This window comes from Bison bison, unplaced genomic scaffold, assembly GCF_000754665.1.
Source record: "Bison bison bison isolate TAMUID 2011002044 unplaced genomic scaffold, Bison_UMD1.0 scf7180017864057, whole genome shotgun sequence".
In the NCBI taxonomy this organism is placed as follows: Eukaryota; Metazoa; Chordata; class Mammalia; order Artiodactyla; family Bovidae; genus Bison; species Bison bison.
In genome coordinates, this window is record NW_011494629.1 from 3,221,973 (window position 1) to 3,249,525 (window position 27,553).

The following is a 27,553-nucleotide window of genomic DNA, read 5'->3' on the forward strand; positions in this document are numbered from 1 at the left end:
TATGTTATCATTTTGCACATATGCTATCATTTCTTCCTATTATATATTATTATGTTTTGTGATGTCATTCCCTGAGTGCTATTTCCTGGGATATCTATGGGGAAAAATAGTCTCCTACATTTATCTGAAAAAGAATTCATATTTAGAATGTGTAAAAAACTGTATACATCAAAATAAGACAAAAAAAGACACCAAATTTTTAAGAATTAACTAAACAAAAGGAAACTCAGTGGAATGATGAGTTGAGAAAGAATAGCCTGGACATCAGATGTTTTGAATAATGGAACAGATTGGAAGGAAGAAATCCAGTAACACTATGGAAAAAGTAACTAACTCTGAGAATGAGGCTAGGGAGGCTGGTGGGATAGAAGTTAAAGAAAACTTCCAGATGTACTAATGGGACATGAAGGATTTTACTTTAAAAGTGACATAGACTTTAAGGCAATGGAAAGATTTTAGGAATAAGGGAATATGATAACCTTTTTTTTTTTTAAAACAAAACATTAATTTCCTAGGTATAAATATAATTTTTATTGCTCAGTATAGAAACTGAAGGAAAAAAGACATGACTCTACAACCCAGATAATATCATCAATTAGGTATATTTGTGCCAGGATTTGAGTGTGTGTGTAAGTATACTACATATAGATTTTTTAAATATTTTCTTTCAAACAACAGTATTTCTTATTTTTAAATATATTTGCAAATATTTTGTGAGTTCCAAAGTATTTCAAGGAATAAATACACCCTATTTTATTTTAGTATTTCCCTTTAACCATAAGTATAATCTTAAAACATCTTTTGTTATTACATAATTCTGTGAACACCTTTATGCACATTAGAATTGTTTCTTGAGACTAGATGCCAAAAGTAAAATTACTAGATGAAAAAATAAAGATATTCATAAAGCATCCAATGCATATTGTTGCACTGCTTTCCAAAAACTTTTAATAAACTTACTCTCACATTAGTAACAAATAAGAATGCCATTTTATTGTATTCTTGCCAGCCCTGGGAACTATATAGCAGCAGGAACTATATCTATTTAAACTTGAACTTAATCCTCAATGTCTACTTACTTCTAGATCGGTCCTCTACATAGGAAGACATGAAGGTGTATGTGCTTCTAGTGTTCTTGACTTTGTGCTCTGCCAAACCATTATTTCACCCTTCGTACTTGACACTGAAGAATTTGATGCTGAAGGACATGGAAGACGAAGGTGACAGTGATGCTGACAACTCTCTCTTTCCAACAAGAGAGCCAATTAACCCCTTCTTCCCATTTGATCTGTTTTCAACATGTCCATTTGGATGCCAATGCTATTCGAGAGTTGTACACTGTTCCGATCTAGGTAAGAACATACATCAATTTGTTTTGAAGAATTATGTTGTTCTGATAAAATTTAAAGGACAGGGAAAGACCTCACTGAAATTTTAAAAATCGGCTAATTGTAAAGGAATTTTTTCATTTAAATTTTTGAAAAGTATAACAAACCCCAAAGTCCATCCAAACTTATTTTAAAAATCCAGAAAATCTGAGGAAAACATTGGAAATTTCATATACAGAACATTTCCTTCTCTCTCCAAATTTCAATCAATACTTCACTTTAATTTCCTTCAGAGAGAATGGATGTCACTGCGGTTTCATCTTATAGAGTGTCAACTGGTTTAAACTGTGCTTTCTAGCAAAATTCTACAATAACAAAATAGTTGTCTGCCCAGAACAATGAATAGGTTATAGAGTTTGTGAAATCTCTAATCTAGGCACTTTAAAGACAATACTCTATGTGTTTTGAATGATTTGGGTTTAAAACTATCTAGAAAAGAAGTGGCTGAAATGCAAGTCGCTTTCTAAAGTTTCTTAAAAACGCATAATTCTCTGCTGAGTATTTTATTATTTTAATACTTCTAACAAGAGTGCTGTCAAACAGAAGGGCATACTCAGGGAGAGGTGTAACAGGAATGCACACTGAAATTGTAGTCAGCTGTTTCCAAAACACAGAATGACTCAGACCTGACCCACTGTGGGAAGCCAAAGGTATAGTTCACATTTCCCATACTGGACCTGGAGCTCATCAAGGCCACTTGGAGGGTATATATGAGCAGACAATGCCTCTGCAAGCTTTAGATTCATTTCCCATGGTCACAGCATTTGCGGCAATATGCAAAACTTGCTACAGTGAATTCCAGAGACTTTAAAAATGTGTTATTATGGGATATAGTGAGAAAGGTGAACAAAAACCATCCAGAAAAAGAGGATATTATTATCAGCTAGAATCACTGTGAAAGTCTTAATGGAATATACAGGCACATATCTTAAAATGACATGGCACTGTTAGCAGCATAAATGTCACCTACCCCATGATCACAGAAAATGAAGGTTCCAAATTCATCAGGGGTAGGGTAAGGGAAGGTTTCTCAAAATTTATGTTATAGGTCCTGTCTGCAGAACTTCTAGCTTCCTACAAGACCTTCCACTTATTTTCTAAAATCAAAGTAATCTCCTAACAAAACTGCTGCTACCTTGGTAACCCATCAAGTTACCCCCTTTTCCCTCTTTCCAACTATGTCAAACTTCTTCAAAGAATTGTCAGTTTTAAAGTATAAAGGAGAAAGTATCGAGGGCTGTCAAGTGGTCTCTTTCCCTTCTGGTTTCCTCAGTGTGTATTTAATTCTTCAATTTTGGGCTATTAAATATAATATTAATATTACTCATCAGGAGCCTAGCAGGCTACAAACCATGGGGTCACAAAGGAGTCAGATGTGAGTTAGCGACTAAATAAAAAACAACACTCTTCAGGAGTAACGATGGCTCCACTAAAAGTGTATTAATATCTGAAACTCACTTTAAAATACATAAAAAAGATAAATTGATGTATGGATGGATAGTAAGTATAGTATAGTAAAATGTTGATGGGAGACAAAGGAATATTAGTTTTCACTGGAAAATTCTTTAAACTTTTTTGTATATTTGAATGTTTCAATAATAAAATATAGAAGAAAACCAAGAAGGCCCCATGTGCATCAAGCATAAGTATCATATGGAATGTCTGGTAACAATCAGGGGTGCACATTTTCAACCATTCGAGGAAAACAAGGAAAGTAAGGAAGAAATGTACCACATACTGCTCCTGCTGATTTTTTGCTTCTTTAAAAAAGAAAAAACACATTAACATCTTTAAATAATTTAATTAGGGCTTTCCTGGTGGCTCAGATGGTAAAGAACCCATTTGCAATGCAGGAGACCCAATTTTGATATTTCTGTCAGGAAGAGCCCCTGGAGAAGGGAATGGCTACCCACTCCACTCTTGCCTGGAGAAGTCCATGGACAGAGGAGCCTGGCAGGCTACAGTCCATGGGGTCACAAACAGATGAATAAATTTTTGTAAATCAAATAAGTTACAACTAATTAGAGAAGCTCATTATTAAAATAAATGGGTGGTAAGGTTTTTAATAGTATACATGAAAATAAACTTACCTATTTTCTAAGCATAACTTTCTACCTATTGATGCTTCTTAAAATGATCAAAACCCACAGGCTCCAATTTAGCACTATGACTGCCTGAAAATCTGCAAAGAATGTCAATATTCTTTAGTCGAAAGTGCATAAGCAGAATCTGTGCCTCCACTGTTGGTCTCCTCCTTGTAGTCATATTAGAGCATTTCAACTTAGCTCCATTTAATGTCACTATGACTGAAGTGATAGCTAGACCTAGCTAGACACCTTGTAAAAATAAAGTTACTTGATAAGATTAGGCCATTCCAAAGACCAATGTTTTTGTCATCTGCTACACATTAAGTCATCTACTATTTAATGGCAATCACGGATTTCTTAAAAAGCACACTAATATCAGCAATCTTATCTTTAGGATATAATATGTACGCAATGTGTTTCTTTCTCAGGTCTGTCCTCCGTCCCAAGCAACATTCCATTTGATACTCGAATGGTTGACCTTCAAAACAATAAAATTAAGGAAATCAAAGAAAATGACTTTAAAGGACTCACCTCACTTTATGTAAGAATACATGTTCATATTTTCAAATATTTAAGTGAAAATCTCTATCACTGCTAAAATGATTACTTGTATTTGTGTTTGTATAAACAAGTCTTTATTTACTCTGTGTGATGAATGACAAAATCCTGTTATTTTGCATTGTTCTAGTTAATGAAAAATGATAGATTTAATTCAATTATTAATTTGATTCAACTGATGTTTACTGAATAATAGACGATTGAAAGGCAGTGGGCTAAGAATTCAAGTAAATGGTCCTTAGATGAGATTATTTCAGTAATCACAGTCATTACACACTAAAATAATGAAACTATGGTTATTTATAGCAACTTATTAATGTACAGTGTAAGAAAAGCAGTATGTAAACCCACTGACTTAAGAAACCATAAAGCTCTAAGAGCAGCATGAGCAACATACATAATTGATTAAATATATCTATATGAGTTTTTTTCTAGACTTCTGAAGATGAAAAAGAACTTTTCTTACTATACTGATTAATATTTTAGCTTTCTAAAATTTAAAAGATTCTTATTTCTCTATTTAACATTTTGGGCCTCTAGATTTTAGCAGGTAAAATTTTGAATGCTATTTGAAATTTGGTTTCGGGGAAGAACCTGATTCCACACTGTCACAGACATGGGATGTCATCTCTTCCCCTCAGAGTAATATTAGAGTGGAAAGCTTCTTTTTTGCACCAGGCTATGGTGGTAAGGCAATACTGCTCTTCTAGGCTGTTTTTCCACATTCTCATGCTACGCTGGAGAGAAGAAAGTAAACCTGTTACCTGCAAGGCACCAAGAGGCGATGGGAGAGATATTATGACCATAGCAGTCTCTTGCTATGTAGCCACCCATATAGCCCTGTTCTCTTCCTATGTCTGAGAGGCTTGAGGCCACTGTACCCACATGAACCCTGCTGAACCACCCTAGCAGGCAGGGAAGGAGACTACCAAATCCCATTACGAAACCAGTGCTTAAATGTCAGCTGGAAGATTGTGTTCTAGACACCACATGGGGTGTTTTACTCAACTCTCTTGCTAAATCCCCTTGATAAGGCCTGGCACGGATGGCACCCAGAGAGAGCCCAGTCAACCCCCTGTGAAGCCATACTCTCCCTTGCACTGCCTGGTGGCTGGGCTTGTGGGGCCTTGACTGCTCTTTTCCCTTTCAAATATACAGTGCAGATTTTCTGGGTTCCATACATAATAAAGTTTCCATGTTAAAAAGAAAAGAGCAAATGGAAGAACATATATATATATATATCTTATAAATGAGGCCTCACTTAAACAGTCAGAAATAGCATACTATGATCTGTCCAATCTACCCCACTAACTCCAGTCTACAAAGACTTTTAAATACCAAGGCCATTATTTTAGCCTCAGATGTTGGAAATATAGTGAATGCTTCTACCACTTCTTCAACCTATATTTATCTATAAAACCACAATCATTAATGCCATATTTAACTCTGAATCATTAAGTCTTTTTCACATCATTATTTTATTATATTTTAGGAGTATTCCAGGGATTTAACCTACTAGTACTCCAGTTTTTCATTGAGAAATGAGAATCAAAAAGGTGTCAGGAGCTGTCTTAGGCCTCCTTAACTTGCTTTTAGTCAATTTTTAAATGGCATTGTATTGGAGTGTTCTGGAGTTCAGCAGTCCCAGGCTGAAACCTTGGTCTAACAGAATTAGAAACATTGGGAAAGTGACTTACTTCTCTAAGTCTGGCTTCTCTCAGTTTTAAAAGAAGTGTGATAATAGTATGGAATTCAGAATGGTTATTTAGACGAGTGAATGCATATAAGGTGCTCAGAGTCCAGCTGTCAGCTATTACTGCTACCAGCTTATTGTTTCTAGACTGGTCAATGCATGAAATGTTAAGTACTTTTAAAAGCACACTTTATACTTAAATTGTTAGCATGCTGTATATCTCAAAACACTTATTTAATTATAGTATCATCTACATGGCACTGGTCTTTAAAGAGAACTAAAATTATTTTTTTAGATATCCTATAAATTCTCTATATGTTTTAGCTGCTTGTTTGGCATTCTAATTCTTGCACAGAGAACAACGAAGCATTAGAGAATAAGTGAGATCACTGCACACACACACGCACATATTCCAAGTACACTTCCAGCCCGTTATTACAGACACATTCATCATGAAGACTTATTGTCCTACCACTGAAAGACTATACTTTTCTTATCCTCTGCCCTTACATATAACCACATTGTTTGGGGCTCTGTGACTGCTATGTTTGGAATTTTCATGTGAAAGCCAACACTGAAAGTACTGCTTAAATGGAGACACTGTGCTAACTCAACTTGCTGGGGCAGCATTAGAGGGTTTAAAAGTCTTACCCCATTTTGTATTCTTATCCTTCCTTTTATGCAGTATGACAACCGCATGTCTTAACCAGAGGGAAAAAACAAACAAAACCCCATTTGTGATGGCTGGATCTAATTGAGGCCCATATTCCCATTGGGGCTCCTGACAGTGGCAGCCCACAGGGAGTGCACACAAGAGGAAGAGCAAAGTATGGAGGGCTGAGGGGTGGGGGCAGGCAGGGGGCAAATCACTTTTCTTCACTGTGCTCATGTCCTCGTCACTAAGAGGACAGAAATAACTTCTGTTAAATTTACCTCATGGGGGTTGAGTGAGTTCGTCAAGTTGTTCAATCTTCCCTGTCCTCTCATTTTTTCAGTATAACCAAAGGAAAAGAGAACACATTCTAAATTTGGCAGCACACAGAAAGGAATATATATCACCAGTTGGTAACAAAATGTAGCTTAAATTCTTCTCAGTTTAACCTTTTTTAGCTGAAATTGTTAAAATTAGTGATGTCTGAAAGAAGGGTAAGAAAAAGGAGACAGTAAAGGCCTGCAGTGAAACCAGTAGACATGATAATAAAGGGACTCTAACTGCCAAAGTATTTGTATTTCTTCTGTGAAACAACAACAGTGTAAATAACAGGATAAAGGCATATTAAGTCAGTCTGGAAACAAGGAAGATTATTGTACAATGGTACCAGAGACAGAAGTCAAAAGGAAAGAATCTCGATCTGCTCCCTAAAAGAATGAGAGGATCCAGATTAGCAGAGAGGAATAAAAAGTTCTAGCAAAGCTAAACCCACCTGCCATTGCCCTTGGGAAACATTGAAAATTCTTTCTGTAAAATCTGGCATGTTTTGAAAATAGTTACTAGGTGACTGGCAAGCCCTAGTACCAAGGACTTTCCCAGTTTTGGTTCTGAAGTTCTGTGCCCCAGTAGATTCTAGGAATGCTAAACCACTTGCCATTGCCCTTGGAAAACATTGAAAATTCTTTCTGCAAAATCTGGCATGTTTTGAAAATAGTTGCTATGTGACTGGCAAGCCCTGGTACCAAGGACTTTCCCAGTTTTGGTTCTGAAGTTCTGCACCCCAGTAGACTTAGATGGCTGCAGTCAGACCCTCAACGTGTCATAAAGGGTTTGACTGTGGGGAACGCAGATTCAGGCTGTATAAGTTCGTTCACTTTCTGGGGTTGTGTCTCTTATGAAGAGTTTTGCCACGTTGCACCAAGAAATAGCCACAGAACTGAGAAGGGGTTGAGTCATTCCTCAGAACCTACTACCACCTCCCCAGTGTCTACAGTATGCCAGAATGCTGAGGGCACATTGTAGGAATTTATTCTTACAAGTCTCTATTCTGGAGAAAACAGTAAACATTAGTAAACAAGACAGAAATGAGGTTTTAAGAGTAGATAAAATCATGCAAAAATGTATTTGGTATGTACTGAACTTAACTTTGTAGAGTGAACAGGTTTAAGATAAGATAAAGATAATACCATTCATTACTTCCATGAATTGAAATAGGAGAGGGGAATCTTAAACACAGGAACACTTCACCTACTCAAGATAAATCAAAGGCATGAAACCAACTGTTAAAGCTTTGCACTGTTTCAATGCAGTGGCAAATGTGTGTGTGTGAGTGTGTGTGTGCGTGCGCGCGTGTCTATTAGCTTAGATTGGACTGTAGAATTATTTACATGGTTAATAAAGTATATGAATGACACAATTTGCGTTGATTTCCATGATTTCCAATCACTACTGAATATTGGTAATCAAATATTGGTAAATAAAATTCCTGATTCGGTACAACTTTTTATGCTTTATCTAGGCTTTGATTCTGAACAACAATAAGCTAACAAAGATTCACCCAAAAGCCTTTCTAACCACAAAGAAGTTGCGAAGGCTATATTTGTCCCACAATCAACTAAGTGAAATACCGCTTAATCTTCCCAAATCATTAGCAGAACTCAGAATTCATGACAATAAAGTTAAGAAAATACAAAAGGAAACATTCAAAGGAATGAATGCTTTACATGTTCTAGGTAAGTTTTTGCAAATAAATGGGACATTTTGAAATTATATGCAATATGCAGATATAGAGATCTTTATCATCATTAACAAATTTAGGATTGATAATTTCTAAAATTAATTTTTTGAATCTAATAAGCTTTACCTAGATAAGCCATTCAAAAATAAAGTATCAAACAAAATTTATAGCACTTAAAGAAATACACCTTTTGTACATAAATACACATGCACTCTCAAGAATTCCCTAATGTGGTTTCCATTTTCTGATTGTACCTTAAGTGGTGAATATTTGTTATTCTCATTTCATTTAAAGATATCATTTTTAATGTAAAAACTACTTAAATATAACCTATAAAATTAATTCAGATATTATTTAGAATGTACAGCTGACTTTTCATTATTTCTTTAAGATTATTGAACTATGGCATTTTTACTATATACTTTAAATTTTACACAGTATTTTACTTCTAACACCCCTGGTATGACCATGCCAACTTCCCCCACAATATCTATTCAAAATTCCTAACCAATATTCTCATTCATTTATTCATTTAATTCAACCAAGTGCCAGACACTTACCAAATAGTTTCACTATCTGGTACTTCCTCAGTTATATTTCTGTTAACAAATAATTTTTAATTGACTTGCAATTTAAAAAGTTTAGGTGACAAATAAATGTACACTGAAAAACACAAAGGTTTTGAATTATATGAATGATGGTCTTTCTTCCTAATGTAGTATTTCTGTAACAAAACTTTGATCATGCTCATGGTTGGAAAAGAATAAGTAAGTTATTGATTTAGTAATTCAAAGCAAAAGAGTAAAGCTGTTATATACTCCAGCCTATGTAATACAAAGCATTCTGTCATCTGAGACTAACAGAAAGGAGAGTAGATAGACACAGAAACAGATACACTGAGCAAAGAAGAGTCTGAACAATAATGCTCACAATTCTAGGGACATGTATCTCTGTATTCTGAGTTTCCTTCAATATACAACATATGTGTACTAAACTATATAATTCCACCCCTAACAGAAATGAGTGCAAACCCTCTGGATAACAATGGGATTGAACCAGGGGCATTTGAAGGGGTAACAGTGTTCCATATCAGGATTGCAGAAGCAAAACTGACCTCAATTCCAAAAGGTTTGTATTTGTATAGTATTTTTTAAACTGTCATCTTAAAATGACTATTAAATGTAATGCTATAAACACTGTCAAAACCACAGAATTCTTTTTTACCGGTATATCTGGTCAGTATAGTATGCAATTTAGTATTTTCTCATGTACACAAAAAGAGGTTTTTTTTCTCCTTTTTTTGATAGTTTGAAACCAGAATCTTTATTCCCAGGGAGAATAAAACTTAAGAAGCAATGAACTTTTAATTTTCTCTTTCCTGACATTTACTTGTCTATACCTGTCATTCTGTGAAGTGTCTCAGAGAGGTGAGAATTCTGTAGAGAAGAAAGCAGAGGGAAATGCACAGGGTCAGAGACCTTTCTCCAGGCTTGCAGCAGTAGTTCAGGGTGGGAATTGTGAGGAGAGACTGGCAGGTGCTGGCAGTGGCAGGGGTGGGGGTGGGTGTATACTCTGGGCAAGGAACTCTACACCTCATTTTTTTTTACAGCCGAGTTGTGTACATTAACAGGCTAATGCACAGAAAGGTCTGAAGACAATGTTGGGCACATTCTGAACACTCTTACAAGACATAACCAGTACCAGAATGACCACCACGCTCTATCACATGACCTGAAGCTGGTACCTCAAAGTAAAATGTTTCTTAAGTTTGCCACAGGACCAATTTTCTAAATCATTACTTACAAAATCCCAGACTAATGACTAACTAGATAGCATTTACCTTTCTCCAAGCCCATGCTTAAAGTCTCACCTTCTTCCCCCTTGACAAAGTCTCTCTCCTATGCTAATACCTGGATCAGAAATAACCCCTATGATTAATAACATACTTTCCTTTCAAACAGCCCTCTTTCAGTATCCACAGTAAAATCAGCAATAATCTTTTTTTCTTCTATTTTATCATTAACTCCTTTTCTATATTACTCAGTAGATCCAGATTAACAAAACAAACATAAGCTGATAAAAAATCAAGCAAGGCTACTATTACTGATCTTTCATTTCATCTAAAGTGAAAAGACAATTTCATTTAGTATAGGAAAAATCAGTTTAGTTCAGAACTTACACAATTAAAAACAACCTTAATTTAGTTTTCAAGGAGCTGGCTGTTTTTCCACAAGAAAGCTGAAATATTATATTTACCGTCTAATCTTTAGAACAACAACAAAAACACATACTCTACCTAACAAGTTAAATAAAATAACTTTTATAAGCTGGAAGCTGACGCAGACGGGAAGAGGATGTACTAGAGGAGAACAGCGGGGCACCACCCCAGAGCTGTGGCTCCCAGGTCTTGCAGTTATCATCACTCTTTATATTTATATTAGCAGTTTTCTTTACTACAAAACATGCTGAGAGTAATTCTCAAGTTTCAAAGTGTATCTTTAAATGAAGTTTTAACTCCTTATGAAGTTGAGATTTTTCCAAAGTCTAAAGGAAGATTTTATATATTTAGAAATTTAAATTTCAAATCTCTAAATTTACGTAACTACTTCTTTAAGGTCCTTAATAAGTGAGAGTCTCTCAGTCGTGTCCAACTCTTTGCAACCCCATAGACTATACAGTCTATGGAATTCTCCAGGCCAGAATCCTGGATTTGGTAGCCTTTCCCTTCTCCAGGGGATCTTCCCAACCCAGGGATCGAACCCAGGTCTCATGCACTGCAGGCAGATTCTTTACCAGCTGAGCCACAAGGGAAGCTTATGACACTAAAATCCTTATGACATTCAAAAGACAGTTTTTTGTTTCTATGCCTTATTTGCTCAAATGTTAAGGTTGACTGCCTAAATGTTATAATTCAATCATCACTACCCATTGCAACAGGGTGAATTAGGCAGAGGTCCAGAGGATTCTTAACTAGACTGGACAACGTAAGATGAACGAAAAGCGGTTTTCCTTGTCTCCAGTGGTTAAGATTTCACCTTCCAATGCAAGGGGTGAAGGTTCAATCCCTGGTCGGGGAGCTAAGATGCCTCATGCCTTGTAGCCAAAAAACCAAAACATAAAACAGAAGTAATGTTAACTATAAAGACTTTAAAATAAAAATGGCCATACCAAAAAAAAAAAAAAAAAAGAAGTAGACTGAAAACTGTTTTTCCTTCATATTCAATTGGAAAATTTTGTTACATAATGGAATTGTGTGGAGTGGAACAGAGACCTGTTTGACTATAGAGTAGATACAGAAATATCCTACGTTGGTGCAAAAGTAATCGTGCTTTCATATTGCTAATCTTAAATCATTATAACTAGGGTCAAACACATCTTTATTAATCAAAATAGGAACCATTACAATCTACACATTTTTTGCCAACGAAAAATAAGTTTGTTTACGGCTGTAGTATAAAAATCCATTCTTTAGGATTCGACGAACTCTTGGAAAGCATTTTCTGTATCCTGCTGGTTGTGGAAGCATTTTCCCTGCAAAAAGCTGTCGAGATGCTTGAAGAATTGGTAGTCGATTGACAAGAGGTCAGGTAAATATGGAAGATGAGGCAAAACTTTGGAGCCCAGTTTGATCAATTTTGAAGTGATGGTTGTGCAGCATGCAGTTGGGCATTGTCATGGAGAAGAATTTGGTCCATTCTATTGCCCAAGGCCAGCTGCAGGTGTTGCAGTTTCTATGCATCTCATCAATTTGCTGAGCATACTTCTCAGATACAATGGTTTTGCAGAAAACTACAGTGAATCAGACTGGCAGCAGACCACCAAATAGTGACCATGACATTTTTCTGGTGTAAGTTTGGATTTGGGAAGAGCTTTGGAGCTTCTTCTCAGTTCAGCCACTGAGGTGGTTGTTGCTGGTTGTTATATAAAATCCATTTTTCATCACATGTCACGATCTAATCAAGAAATGACTCATCGTTTTTGCACAGAATAAGAGAAGACAACACTTCAAAACAATAATTTTTTTGATTTTCGGTCAGTTCATGAGGCACCCACTTACTAAGCTTTTTCACATTTCCAATTTGCTTCAAATGCCAAATGATCACAGAATGGTCAATGCTGAGTTCTTTGGCAACTTCTCTTTTAGTTTTAAGAGGATCAGTTTCGAGGATTGCTCTCAATTGGTCACTGTAACTTCTGATGGCCAGCCACTACACTTTTCATTTTCAAGGCTCTTGTCTTCTTTGCAAAACTTCTTGAACCACCACTGCACTTTACTTTTGTTAGCAGTTCCTCGGCCAAATGAGTTGTGATGTTGAGTTGTCTACACTGCTTTATAACCTACTTTGAACTCAAATAAGAAAATTGCTTGAATTTGCTTTCTAACATTATTTCCATACTATAAAATAAATATAAAATAAACACGTAATGTCATTAACAAAAAACCATGAAGCAGTTTTATGTTTTTTATATGTGAGTATAGTCATTCCTTAAATATGAGTAAGCTCAACTGATCAGAATTCAAGAAATTAGGATGCTCTCAGTTTAGAATTATTTTCCTGCTCTCTAATTTATTTATTTTTAAAAATAAAAGTACATTATAAAATCAATATAAATTCAGCCATGATGAATATTGCTATTCATAAGGATTTGAAAATTATCTTTAACAGTCTTAATACTAATAAAGTAAGGAAATGTTTTAGCAAGAATTGAAAAAAAGAATGCATTTCCTAGCTAGGCAACAAGAAATTCTGATTGAAAACTAATACATTATGTGTAGGATTAATGAAACGAGGTCTGACTGAATCACTGGTTAGTCTCTTTCATTCCAGCTTCAGTTAAATGGAGAAAGCTAGGGTCAGAACTGCAGGGATCCAAACATATCAGAGGAAAAAAATTCTTGTATTTATGCTGTTCAGTCTCTAAGTCTTGTCCGACTCTTTGCAACCCCTGGACTGCAGTACACCAGGCTTCCTTTGCCTTCACTATCACCCAGAGTTTGCGCAAACTCATGTCCATTGAGTCGGTGATGCCATCCAACCATCTCAACCTCTGTTGTCCCCTTCTGCTGCCCTGTCTTTCCCAGCATCAGGGTCTTTTCCAATGAATCTTCTCTTCAAATCAGGTGGCCCAAGTATTAGAGTTTCAGCTTCAGCATCAGTCCTTTCAATGAATATTCAGAGTTGATTTCCTTTAGGATTGACTGGTTTGATCTTCTTGCTGTCCAAGGCACTCTCAAGAGGTTCTCCAGTACCACAATTAAATAGCATCAATCCTTTGGCGCTCAGCCTTCTTTATGGTCCAACTTTCACATCTGTACATGACTACTGGAAAAACCATAGCTTTGACTATACGGACCTTTGTTGGCAAAGTGACATCTCTGCTTTTTAATATGCTATCTAGGTCTGTCATAGCTTTTCTTCTAAGGAGCAAGCATCTTTTAATTTTGTGGCTGCAGTAACTGCCCACTATGATTTTGGAGCCCAGGAAAAGATGATATTAAAAAAAATTCATTGGGACTTCCCCAGCAGTCCAGTGGTTAAGACTCCACCATCCAATCAATGCAGGACGCACAGGTTTGATCCCTGGTTGGGGAACTAAGGTCCCCAATTACTAGCTGAAGGATGTGGCCAAAAATTAGAAAAAAAATTCACTGGTCACCTCTGGGTATTGTACCAATTCATTACTTTAATGAAATCAAACATTTATGCTGCTTTTTCTATAAAAACTGTATTATAAAGTAACTAAATAATTAATGAAGGAAAATTCTTTAGAGAAGAATCTCACCTAATAAATGCATAATGAATGATGAAATCAGAAAATCACCATTTTCTAATTGTTAATGAAATAATAAGTCTAAGTAGCAGTAATCAATGAATGAGTGTGAAGACTATCAGATGAAAGAATAATTTACTGAATCTAATCTGGTCTCTAGATCTAACTACTCAGTTCAGTTCAGTTCAGTCCCTCAGTCGTGTCTGACTCTTTGTGACCTCATGAACTGCAGCACGCCAGGCCTCTCTGTCCATCACCAACTCCCAGAGTCCACCCAAACCCATGTCCATTATGTCGGTGATGCCATCCAACGATCTCATCCTATGTCGTCCCCTTCTCCTCCTGCCCTCAATCTTCCCCAGCATCAAGGTCTTTTCAAATGAGTCAGCTCTTCTACCAGGTAATAAGAAATAAAGGGCCTAGATGGAGGCCATTAGCCCAATCTACAAATGAGTATCTCAAACAATTTAATATCTAAAACAATCACTAGAAGGAGAAAGAGGAGGTAGTATGTAACAGAAGAAGAGATTTAAAGAGATACAAGACTCAAATATATCCTGTACACTTTATTTGGATCCTGACCTGAACAAATCAACTGTAAAATAATATAGTAATAATCATATACTTATTAGGGAACTGATTATTAGATGATAGGAAAGAATTATTGCTAATTTCGTTAGAAGTGATACAGACATGATGACTATGAAAGGGGAAAAAAAAGATGACCTTATGGGTTAGAGATGTCTAGTCTTTACAAATGAAATGACACTATATATGAAATTTGATTTTAAGTACTCTAGCAAAAAAATAAATTAATAAAAACAAATCGATAACACATAACTACTAAGGTAGATGAAACAAAATTGGAAAAATGGAGATAATTGTTGAAGCCAAGCAACCAGCAAGGTTTCTAGTTTCTATTTTTCTATGTTTGAAATTTTCCATAATAATAATAATTAAAAAAAGCAAATCCCCCAAACTGCCTAAGTCTATAATGTGAAACTTAACGAGAAAATAAATACTCAATAGGGCTTGGTCTTAGCCTGATCTAACATACATATTTCTTTTCTTATCATTAGAACTACCTTCAACTTTACTGGAGCTACATTTAGATTATAATAAAATTTCAGTTGTGGAACTTGAGGATTTTAAACGATACAAAGATCTGCAAAGGTAAACATTTCTCAAATCCTATCCAACCTGTAGGTGGTAGTCCATATGATGACAATATTAATGAAACTTGTTAGAGAATGTATAGAGAGGGACACAATCAAAATTAAGGGAAAACTAGAATGGATTGCTATCATTCTGTCTCAGAAATGAAAGAGGGAATGAGTAAAAGGACACTTGCCAAATGTTCCTTTTGTTGCAAACAGGTTAGAAAATTTCCTGACAGTAGAGGAGAGGGCTATTACATCCTGAAATAGGTTATTAAAAGAAAGCATGGAATACCTTTCTCTGAACATACATACAAATATTTCTAACTTAGTTGTGTTTTCAGCTAATTGAATCATATCATCTGCTCAAGAACTGATGCATTTTATATCACTTTTAGGCTGGGTCTAGGAAACAACAGGATCACAGATATTGAAAACGGAAGTCTTGCTAACATACCACGTGTGAGAGAAATACACCTAGAAAACAACAAACTAAAAAAAGTGCCTTCAGGATTACAAGAGTTGAAATACCTCCAGGTAAAACATTCTACTTGTGTTTTGTAGATATTAATACTTTCCTTTGTTTTTATGAAATATATTAGTATCTGAAGCAAAGCAGCAAGTAGCTTCACACCCTAATGATCCTCCTAACACCCTAATGACCCTCCTAATTCACAGCCTAATGACCCTCCAGATTATGCAACATGTTTTATGCAGCAAGAGTGTTAGAAGGCCAGTTTCTATTAAGGTATAAGCTAAAACACTCAGGAACCCATTTCTAACCCTCAGTTTCTTCTGCTGAAACTGTCAAGGTCATTGTGGTTAAGGTGCTGACAGCTAATTTCAGGTTTCTGAGGTGGCAATAACTATGTAAAGACAGGACTGGTCAGGAGGCAATGAAGTAGGATTATATAACCTTTCATTTCTGTACACATTTTATGAAGGAAGAGCATGTGGATAAAGTCCGAGGTGTTTTCACTATCAATATGGTGCCAGACTAAAAGTGTGCATGCTTTTCAAAAAACTCAGGCCAGAATATATAATCAAAAGTCAGTGTTTGGAACATTAAGGGCTCACATTTCTTATTCTTAATTATTAGAAAAACTTTCCCTTCTAATCTGGCAACTCTTGACTAGCCAGAAGGGGCCACAGAATTGTTGGAGAATCTGATAAAGCTTTAGATACTCCCAAGAAAAAATATGAAGAAAATCTTTTCACATAATTTTAGGAATTTCACAGATCTTCCCGATTTTCATCTATGGACCTCAAATTAAGCATCTCTACTTAATCTGAATCACCTTTAGTCCATTTTTCTCATGTGCTTTCCTTTATATATTATACAAAGTCCTCATCATCCAAGGAAAAACACATTGAGAACAAAATGGGTCTTGAGCCACTTGCTTCTATATTTCTTTCTAATTTTTCTTTAAGTTTTGTTCACTACACAAAAAGAACCCTTTGGCCTAGAAGCAATCAAAATGCATGTGACATTGGCAGGTGCTAATCTGCCAATTAAGATTACGGCTTCTGCTTTGATTTTTTTCAAATGTTGTGTATAACCTTTTTTAAAAAAAAAAAAAAAAAAAACAGTGGGCACAAGCGGGGTCTTTCCTCCCTTAAGCTGTCCAGTCTTTCAGTACTTTACTCTACAACACTGATCCTAGATTCTGAGCATCTTAAATCTATCCATACTATTGCTAACATTAAAAAAATTAAACAGAATTATAACACAAACATAGTCATAAGGATACATTCAACAAACGTCCACAAACCAAACACACCCATGTCCAGCAATGTTTTCCATTCCCAATGAGGTCAATGCTGTGGTAAACTACATCTTGCACTGCTGCAGAGCTGCTAGGAAACCATATAATGCATCTGCCATGAGGCCCCCAAGATTAATAGAGGGCAGCAGCGACTCAAACACAAAACTTAAGAGGTTTTGGCAATGTCTACAGTTCTCAGGACTGGCTCAGATCAATTTCACCAAAGCAATGCAGAGGTAACAAAAGCTAGAACTGGTATCCTAGCCTGCCAGCAAAAGGCTCTTTCTTTATAATATGCTGAAACTTTGTTAGTTAAGTAGATTGCTTTTACTTCCTAGAAATCTCAGTTGTCAAAAGAGTCCAAAGAAGGAATTTATAGGGCTATTAAAGGGAATGAATGGAAGGTCTTATATTTTCCATTGTTTTTCTGAGTAATAATTTAATAAGACATATACACAGCCTATAAAATTGTATTTTGTCCATTGGTGCAAATAAAGATTCAACTATTGATGCTATATTACAGATATGTATTTAAGATGTCAACAGACATATTTTTCTATAAAACAAAAAAGTAGCTCTATCTACACTTCTCTCCTTTGAACACAGAAAATGCTAGCTAAAAATTCTTCACATTCATTTTGTAAAACTAATTCTTAGAGCATTAAATTTCATTCTTCCACTCATTTCTAATACTTTAAAAACACATTATTGCATATGGTACTGAAACAACCCTACACACACACACATCCATATATAAAAGTTGGGTATTACTATGCATAAAAGCAAAAATCTATTCCCATGTGGTAAGTCTCCTGACTTACTGTATGACAAACAACTTTCATCTATGTGTGTGTGTGAGTGTGTGTGTATGTAGAGAGAGAAAGAGAGAGACAGGGACAGGAGAGTGGCATGTGCTGACCAGGCTGACCTGGGCTTTGGCATGAATACTACACCACACTTCATATATACAGCAATTTCTGTATAATACAGGAGCTTGAGTCTTTATAATAAATATTTAACAGGCATAAATGAGCACATATATTTTAAGCAAAATATGTCCATGAACAAATGCTGACTACAAATAGAATATCTTCTTTTTCACATTTATCAAGAATTTTTAATCCATTCTTTCCCCCATTACAACAGATAATCTTTCTTCATTCTAATTCAATTACAAAAGTGGGAGTGAATGATTTCTGCCCAACAGTGCCAAAGATGAAGAAATCTTTATACAGTGCAATAAGTTTATCCAACAACCCGGTAAAGTATTGGGAGGTACAACCTGCAACGTTTCGTTGTGTTTTGAGCAGAATGAGTGTTCAGCTTGGGAACTTCAGAAAGTGATAATTAGTAATTAGCAGTATACATTTAATATAAAATTCAAAAATTGTTACATTTGGAATACTTGAACTCTATTAATAATGGTGGTACTATGCATCAATGCAAAAATCTATTCCTATGTGCTTAAGTCCACTGACTTATTGTATGACAATAAATTTCAACAGAATTTTGCAAAAATATTGATACATCAGGATTAAAGGAAATAGGCATTTATTGCAGTTTCCTTTTACATGTAAATGATTTTGCATAAATTTCATGCTTGAACATTCTTTCTCAGTAACAAAAAATAAAGACATTCAATATTTAATACTTTGTTATCAAGTGCATTTAAAAAAGAACTGTACTGTAAATGGAATGCTTGACTTAGCAAAATTTGTGTTCTTTCATTTGCTATTAGAAAAAGAAAATTGACAAGTACGGTTATATAAAGAATACATTATACTATTCTTATTCTTTCTTTAAAAACTTGGGTATTACTGTAATATTCTAATAATGTTGAAGTATGGTTTGATATAATCTTATTCAAATTCTCACAACTTCAAGACTTACTGTCTTTATGTTTAAAACTTCTTTATAATAAAGTCTTCAGTAAGTGTTTATTACCAACTCAAACAGATGCTATTCATACGGCTGTTTTTCAAGCTGTAGCACATACTTTTCTCTTTAATGATTATTACCTGGTTATAAACTCTCTATAGAAATGCATAGTGAGTGTTTATATAAAATCTCACATTTTTTTAATTATTACAGTTATTATAAGCTTTTAACAGTGTGTCAATTGTTAGGTTATATAACACTGTCACTTCAATGCTAACGAATATTTTCAAGATGTCCCTTTGTAAGACCTTGGTTGGAAGAGACTGGATACTATCAACTCTACACCAAACTGTCTCCTTAAATATGCACAGACTGGATAACTCTGAAGAACACATCTTGTATAACTGAATAGGCAGATCATAAAATAGAAACTAGCTCTGTATAAAAATCAACAGTACTTACATATGTATTTTTTGGTGTTCAATATAAATAAAACTAAAAAAAAATAAAAAAAACATTAAAATATTGGCTTGAAATAAAATATTTGTGCTTTGGTTTTTCTTCCCCCACCCAGAAAAATAAACTATCTTTGATAAAACTCTTATATATGACACTTTTAGTACAGTGTTAATGCTTATTCTTAATAATAGTATTGAAACAACCCAAATCATACCTGAGCTATGGGAGCTAACCACCTTTATAGTAAACCACCTCAAAAACTAGACTTCAAATAATTTTGGGGAGAGCTGTACGTTACAGACACATAAAAAGGGGTGGAGGGTTGGGATATCCAGATCAAGAAAGAGTAATTAGATCTGTTCTTCACAGTGAGGTTTCCCAACTGCTGACACTGTAGGCTAGATCATTCTGGGTGGCATGGGGCCAGGGCGGGACAGAGAAGGGGTGCTATCCTGTCCTTTCCAGAATGTCTGGCAGCTCCTTGGTCTGTATTTACTAGACGCCAGTAGCACTTGTACCACAGTGTGACAATCAACTATTTTTCTAAAACATGCCAATGTGCCAGGGGGAAAGGGTGGAGCCAAACTGTAGCTGGTTGAGAACCACTGATTTACAGAAAATTTACTTAATTTCTAAATTCTGGCACAAGTTTGCAAACCTGAAATAAAATAGTTATTTTTGTTTGGTAAAACAGTCAATCCTAAAGGAAATCAGTCCTGAATATTCATTGGAAGGGCTGATGCTGAAGCTGAAACTCCAGTACTTTGGCCACCAGATGCAAAGACCTGACTCACTGGAAAAGACCCTGATACTGAGAAAGATTGAAGACAGGAGGAGAAGGGGATGACAGAGGATCAGATGGTTGGATGGCATCACTGACTCGATGAACATGAGTTTGAGCAAGCTCTGAGAGTTGGTGATGGACAGGGAAGCCTGGCATGCTGCAGTCCATGGGGTTGCAAAGTCAGACACGACTGAGTGACTGAATTGAACTGAAAACTGCAAGGGCAAGATCAAAGTGTGATTAAAATAATACCACCAGTAGTGATATAACAGAAAGAGCCCAGGGATAAAGAGGTCTGAGTTGAGAATATATACCCAGAAATCCAGTTCCATTTATAGCCTTGAGCTAATCACCATCTCTTTGAACCTGTCTTCTCATCTAAAAAGGGTAGGGATGACACTACTGATCTGATAGGTTGCTGTAAGAACTGAATGAAAAAAGTGTATGAAAAATGCTCTGTAAACCATAAAGATTCATGAAATATGCTTAACTATTATACTGGACAATAATTTACTGACAAGAAAAATGAAAGATTATGAGGTCTAAAAGCAAAAAAAAATTCATAACAGGGCTTCCCTGGTGATCCAATGATTAAGAATTAGCTTTGCAATGTGGTGGTCACTGGTTCAATCCCTGGTTGGGGAAGATCCCACATGCTGTGGAGCAACTCAGTCCATGCGCCACAATTACTGGGCCAGCACTCTAGAGTCCATGCACCTGGAGCCTGCGCTCTGCGACAAGAGAAGCCACAGCAATGAGAAGCCTGCACACTGCAACAAAGAGTAGGCTGTTCACTGCAACTGGAGAAAGCCTGCATGCAACGAAGACCCAACAGAGCCAAGAAATAAATAAAGCTTTTAAAAAGGATATATAACAATGACAATCATCTTAAAATTAAAATGTTCTAAAGTTCTAATAGTTTTAACAAATAAAATTCATTTTCTACAATATATCATAAAAATAAGATGTGACATCATGCCACTCATGAGAACATAAGTAGAAATTCACTGAAATTGTAATAATCCAGCTTTGGGAATTAATAATTAAATGTATAAATTAGTGCTAAGGTTAGAATCATCTAAACAAATAAATTAGTCTATGATCTGAACATGTTTGTTCAGTCACTCAGTTGTGTCTGATTCTTTGGGACCCCATAGACTGTAGTTCACCAGGCTCCTCTGTCCATGCTATTATTCTGGCAAGAATACCGGATCAGGTTGTCATTTCCTCCTCCAGGGGATCTTCCCAACACAGGGATCAAACCCATGTCTCCTGCGGCTTCTGCATTGGCAGGAGGACTCTTTACCACTTAGCCACCTGGGAAGCCCTATGATCTGAATAGAAAAGCTTAAAAGAAAGAAGCTTTTCTTTTTAAAAAGGAAACACAGCAAAATTTTCTAACTACTGGAAATGATTCCTGAAACCACTAAAATTAATTTCCTGTAGTTAATGTCTGTGTTTTTCATCCCACAGGTGTTAATCATTTTTGGTTGTAAGTTTGCAAAAAGCAAATCAGTAATAAAAGCATAACCACCCAAAACTGTATTAAGTTTTCTTAATCATATTTTATGGTAAATACAAAATATTACCCACTAAAAATCTGTTAAAGTTTGGAAGCAAATGAATTACTGCAACTTACTGAGTTTACTAAGGGCTTCCAGGCAGAAAAAAAATCTCAGAGGTTATCTACCTTTATTTCCTTCCAAATACTACAGTAAAAAATATCACAGAATTCACAAAACAAATGTAATACTTTTAGAAAATCACCTGAAGTTGCTAAAAGCTTTTTTTTTTTAATCAATTTTGTTTCTCCTTAAACTACAGCATTATTTTTCTTTCCTTTCTAATTCCATTTTTTGGTAAAAGAATTGTCTTATCTTGGCGGTGTGTAAAGAACATTTTCAGATATTCTTCCAAATGCCTTACTTGCATTTATTCATTTAATCCTCACAACAGCCCTATGAGGCAGGTACCTTTACCTATCTAGGATTTGATCCCAGCAGTCTAGCTCAAAGCTTCTAACCATGATAACACACTAATGTTTTAGTTAGTGAGATCAAGCGTATAAAATAGTGGACAGTGCTTCCTCCTGGAGATTCTATGCTTATTGGCTCCCACACACCACGCCTTTCAGGTTGCTCTTTAATGGCTAGTGTTCCTCCTCAATACTATTTTGGCCTCTTCACTTTGCTCCTGATAAACTGATGCATTTCTAAACATTAGCCATAATGTTTCAGGTGAGGCCTCTGAAATCCACCTCTCAAAAGAGGATTTTGCTGGGGAGTAACAAACTCTCAAAATCCAAACAGTTGGAGATATAAAATTCAATAAAAATCAACATCAAAAACAATTTCTTTCAAACCTACACAGACTCTCCTGAGCTCTTCTTTCCCCCAATCTTTCTAGTTTTAAACTTCAGCAAGTGCCATTCCTGCTCTACCTCCCATGTTACTTGCATCCATTCCTTCCTTTTTATTCTCATTCACCATACCACAAATCATTTTATTTTCTATTTGGAGTATCAAAATAAGTTCCTGGCCTCATTTTGCCAATTCAACTCTATCATGACTAACCAAACAGATTTACGTGCTATCTGGATTATGTCAGTCCTTTATCAAAAGACTATAACAGTTCCCATTGATTATAAAATTACAAAAAATGCTTAATTCACCTTTCAAGATTATCTATGATTTTTGAGGTTTTTATTTCCTGTTTACATCTTTTTATACTCCAGTTGAAAACTATTTGCTACTTCTCAAATATGCTCTGTATTTTCTGGCTTCTGGGACTTTATTAATACCACATGATGTGCATCTGTCAAAATCTTTTCCAACTTCAACTGTCTGTGTCAAAGTTCACCCTTCTCAGTTCATCTTCCTGATTCTCCCACAAACAGATGTGATTTCTCACATCCCATCTCCAGAACCTTCCCAGTATTTTAATATGCTTATCTTTTGCACTTATCATAATCTTAACTTATTGTGGCTATTTAAATATGGGCTTTTCCCCTTCATATTCTCTACAGAATTGAAAATATCTTGATTGTAAGCACTGTATTCTTTTTTAAGATTTTTTTTTATATGGACCATTTTTAAAGTCTTTATTGAATTTGTTACAATACTGCTTCTGTTTAATGTCCTGGCTTTTTGGCCAAGAGGCACATGGGATCTTAGTTCCCCAACCAGGGATCGAACCAGCAACTCCTGAGTTGGAAGGCAAACTCTTAACCATTGGACTGTCAAGGAAGGCCCAGTCTTATGTTTTAGTTAGGTTTGCATCCCTTTTCTCTCTCCCACCAAAGGGTAGCACACTTCGTTACCTCAAAACATACTTCTGGAATCAACAAAGGGTGTGTATTGAACGGAAATAAAAAGCCTTTATCCTCACTCTAACAAAGCAATGTGTTTTTATCCTACATGTCTTTCTTTTCATCCTAAATGCACCCCCTCTCACCTGAGCTCTCTCACAGACGTATACTTACCTGATGCAGATGTACTGTGTGTCCCACACTACTCTAAAATAGGGGCAGATGGCATTTTCTCCCAATGCATTCAGTGTTATCAAAAGGATTCATCATAGTGTCTATCACAGGCTCTGGAGAACTCTAAATGAAACAGATCCTCCCACCCAGTTAGCTCTGAACAGTGCTGTAACAAGGTAAGCAGTAACATCTCTCCCTTGGTAAAATAATAATATGATAATAAAGACAACTGCTTGAAAATGAGCCCTTCCATAGTCAGGGGAATCCCACCCCTCTAAGTCATCACAGAGCACCAGGCTGAGCTCCCTGTGTTATGCAGCAACTTCCCACTAGCTGTGTATTTTACATATGGTAATACATATATTTCAATGCTACTCTCTCAGTTCGTCCCACCCTCTCCTTCCCTTGCTCTGTCCACAAGTCTGTTCTCTACACCTGTGTCTTTATTCCTGCTCTGCAAATAGTTTCACAGTATCATTTTCCTAGATTCCATATATATGCATTAATATGTGATATTTGTCTTTCTCTTTCTGACTTACTTCACTCTGTATAACAGGCTTCGGGTTCATTCACCTCAGTTCAACTAACTCAAATTCATCCCTTTTTATGGCTGAGCAATATTCCATTGTATATATATATATGTACCACAACTTCTTTATCCATTCATCTGTTGATGGACATCTAGGTTGCCTTCATTTCCTAGCTATTGTATTAGGTTGGTGCAAAAGTAATAGTGGCATTATATTGTTGAATTTTGCTGCTTTATATTGGAATACATTCTTAAGTAAATGTGGTTATGTTATGCATCATTTTAATGTGCATTTCTTACTTTAAGTTTATTTGCTAATTACTTATTACTTGCTTTATATTTATATTACACATAATATAAATTCAATGTATATGTATTTTAGACTAGGGAAATGATGTCACACAAAAAGCAAATTCAAGTGATTTGCTTATTCCATTCAAAATGGGTCATAAAGCAGCAGAGATAACTTGCAACATCAACACATTTGGCCGAGGAACTGCTAATGAACGTACAGTGCAGTGGGGTTTCAAGAAGTTTTGCAAAGGAGACGAGAGTCTTGAAGGTGAGGAGCACAGTGGCTGGCATGAGAAGCTGACAAAGACCAACTGAGAGCAATCACCAAAGCTTATCTTCTTACAACAACATGAGAAGTTGCTGAAGAACTCAATGTCAACCACTCTACAGCCTGCACTTGAAGCAAATTGGAAAGGTGAAAAAACTCAGTAAGTGTTGCCTCATGAGCTGACTGAAAAAAAAAAAAAGGCTGTTTTGAAGTGTTGGCTTCTCTTATTCTGTGCAACAATGAACCATTTCTCAACTGGATTGTGACATTCGATGAAAAGTGGATTTTATACGACAACCAGTGGTGACCAGTTCAGTGGCAGAACTGAGAAGTTCCAAAGCACTTCTCAAAGTCAAACCAGCGCCAGAAAAAGATCATGGTCAAAGTCTGGTGATCTGCTGTCAGAGTGGTCCATTATAGCTTTCTGAATCCTGGTAAAACCATATATATGAGAAATATGCTCAGCAAATCAATGAGATATACAGAAAACTGCAACGCTTGCAGCCCGCACGGGTCAACAGAATGGGCTCAATTCTCCATGACAACGCTCGACCACACATCACACAATCAATACTTTGGTTGATTGAACTGGGCTAAGGAGTTTTGCCTCGTCCTCCATATTCACCTGACCTCTCGTCAACCGACTACTACTTCTTCAAGCCTCTCAAACATTTTTTGCAGGGAAAATGCTTCCACAACCAGCAGCATATAGAAAATGCTTTCCAAAAGTTCAGCGAATCCTAAAGCATAGATTTTTACACTACATGAAAACTATTTATCATTGGCAAAAATGTGTAGATTGTTCAGTTCAGTCGCTCAGTCGTGTCTTAACTCTTTGTGACCCCATGAATCGCAGCACGTCAGGCCTCCCTGTCCATCACCAACTCCTGGAGTTCACTCAGACTCACGTCTATAGAGTCAGTGATGCGATCCAGCCGTCTCATCCTCTGTCGTCCCCTTCTCCTCCTGCCCCAAATCCCTCCCAGCATCAGAGTCTTTTCCAATGAGTCAACTCTTCGCATGAGGTGGCCAAAGTACTGGAGTTTCAGCTTTAGCATCAGTCCTTCCAAAGCAATGCCAGGGCTGATCTCCTTTAGAATGGACTGGTTGCATCTTTTTGCAGTTCAAGGGACTCTCAAGAGTCTTCTCCAACACCACAGTTCAAAAGCATCAATTCTTCGGTGCTCAGCTTTCTTCACAGTCCAACTCTCACATCCATACATGACCACAGGAAAAACCATAGCCTTGACTAGACGGACCTTTGTTGGCAAAGTAATGTCTCTGCTTTTCAATATGCTATCTAGGTTGGTCATAACTTTCCTTCCAAGGAGTAAGCGTCTTTTAATTTCATGGCTGCAGTCACCATCTGCAATGATTTTGGAGCCCAAAAAGATAAAGTTTGACACTGTCTCCACTGTTTCCCCATCTATTTCCCATGTGGTGATGGGACCAGATGCCATGATCTTAGTTTTCTGAATGTTGAGCTTTAAGACAACTTTTTCACTCTCCTCTTTCACTTTCATCAAGAGGCCTTTTAGTTCCTCTTCACTTTCTGCCATAAGGGTTAGATTGTAATGGTTCCTATTTTGATTAATAAAGATGTGTCTGAGCCCTATAATGATTTAAAATTAATAATATGAAACAGCAGTTACTTTTTCACCAACCTAATAAATAGTGCTGCAATGAACATTGGGATAAGTGTGACTTTGAATTATGGTTTGGAGATTTTTTTTTTAAATAAGGAAAATTTATAATGGAAGCAAAAGCAGAAAAACACTAAAATGAACTTTCATGTACTTCTGACTCAATTTTTAAAAGGACCAACTTACGTGTGTGTAAGGATGTTCAGTTATGTCTAACTCTTTATGACCCCATGCATGGTAGACCGCCAGGCTCCTCTGTCCGGGGGATTTTCCAGGCAAGAATACTGGAGTGGGCTACCATTTCCTTCTCCAGGGGCTCTTCCTGACCCAGGGATTGAACCCACATCTCCTGCAGCTCCTACACTGGCAGGTGGATTCTTTACAACTGAGCAATCTGGGAATTCTTATAGCCAATTATATTCATTTACACTCTCATCATTATTACTATTTTTAATAATAGCATTATTTGAAGTATAATTCACATATCATACAATTCGCCATTTAAAGCATACAGTTCAAAAAACAGCATATAGCTCAAAGATTTTTAACATATTCAAGGTTAGCAGCCATCACAAAATTAATTACAGAACATTTTTGTCACTTCTGAAGGAAATCCTGTCCTGATTAAAATCACTCTTCATTTACTCCCAGCCTTCAGTTCAGTTCAGTTCAGTCACTCATTTGTGTCCGACTCTTTGCGACCCCATGAATCACAACCTGCCAGACCTCCCTGTCCATCACCAAATCCCAGAGTTCACCCAACTCATGTGCATCGAGTCAGTGATGCCACCCAGCCATCTCATCCTCTGTCATCTTCTCCTCCTCCTGCCCTCAATCCCTCACAGCATCAGAGTCTTTTCCAATGAGTCAACTCTTTGCATGAGGTGGCCAAAGTACTGGAGTTTCAGCTTTAGTATCATTCCTTACAAAGAAACCCCAGGGCTGATCTCCTTCAGAATGGACTGTTTGGATCTCCTTGCAGTCCAAGGGACTCTCAAGAGTCTTCTCCAACACCACAGTTCAAAAGCATCAATTCTTCGATGCTCAGCTTTCTTCACAGTCCAACTCTCACATCCATACATGACCACTGGAAAAACCATAGCCTTGACTAGACGGACCTTTGTTGG

General features: G+C 36.4%; 2 protein-coding genes across 2 annotated transcripts in view; one reads left to right on the forward strand and one right to left on the reverse strand.

The window, feature by feature from the left end:
- ASPN (asporin) overlaps positions 1–19,509 on the forward strand; it is a 25,952-nt gene extending 6,443 nt beyond the window's left edge. The window contains exons 2-8 of the mRNA XM_010835985.1: positions 1,086–1,352; positions 3,904–4,016; positions 8,177–8,390; positions 9,413–9,523; positions 15,247–15,340; positions 15,723–15,861; positions 18,237–19,509. Of these exons, the coding sequence (XP_010834287.1) occupies positions 1,109–1,352; positions 3,904–4,016; positions 8,177–8,390; positions 9,413–9,523; positions 15,247–15,340; positions 15,723–15,861; positions 18,237–18,434 (1,113 nt within the window). The 5' untranslated portion in view covers positions 1,086–1,108 and the 3' untranslated portion in view covers positions 18,435–19,509. The remainder of the gene's footprint in view (positions 1–1,085; positions 1,353–3,903; positions 4,017–8,176; positions 8,391–9,412; positions 9,524–15,246; positions 15,341–15,722; positions 15,862–18,236) is intronic.
- The window catches only part of CENPP (centromere protein P), a 233,056-nt gene that overhangs the window by 101,171 nt on the left and 104,332 nt on the right, over positions 1–27,553 (reverse strand). The gene's annotated exons all lie outside the window — the stretch shown is intronic.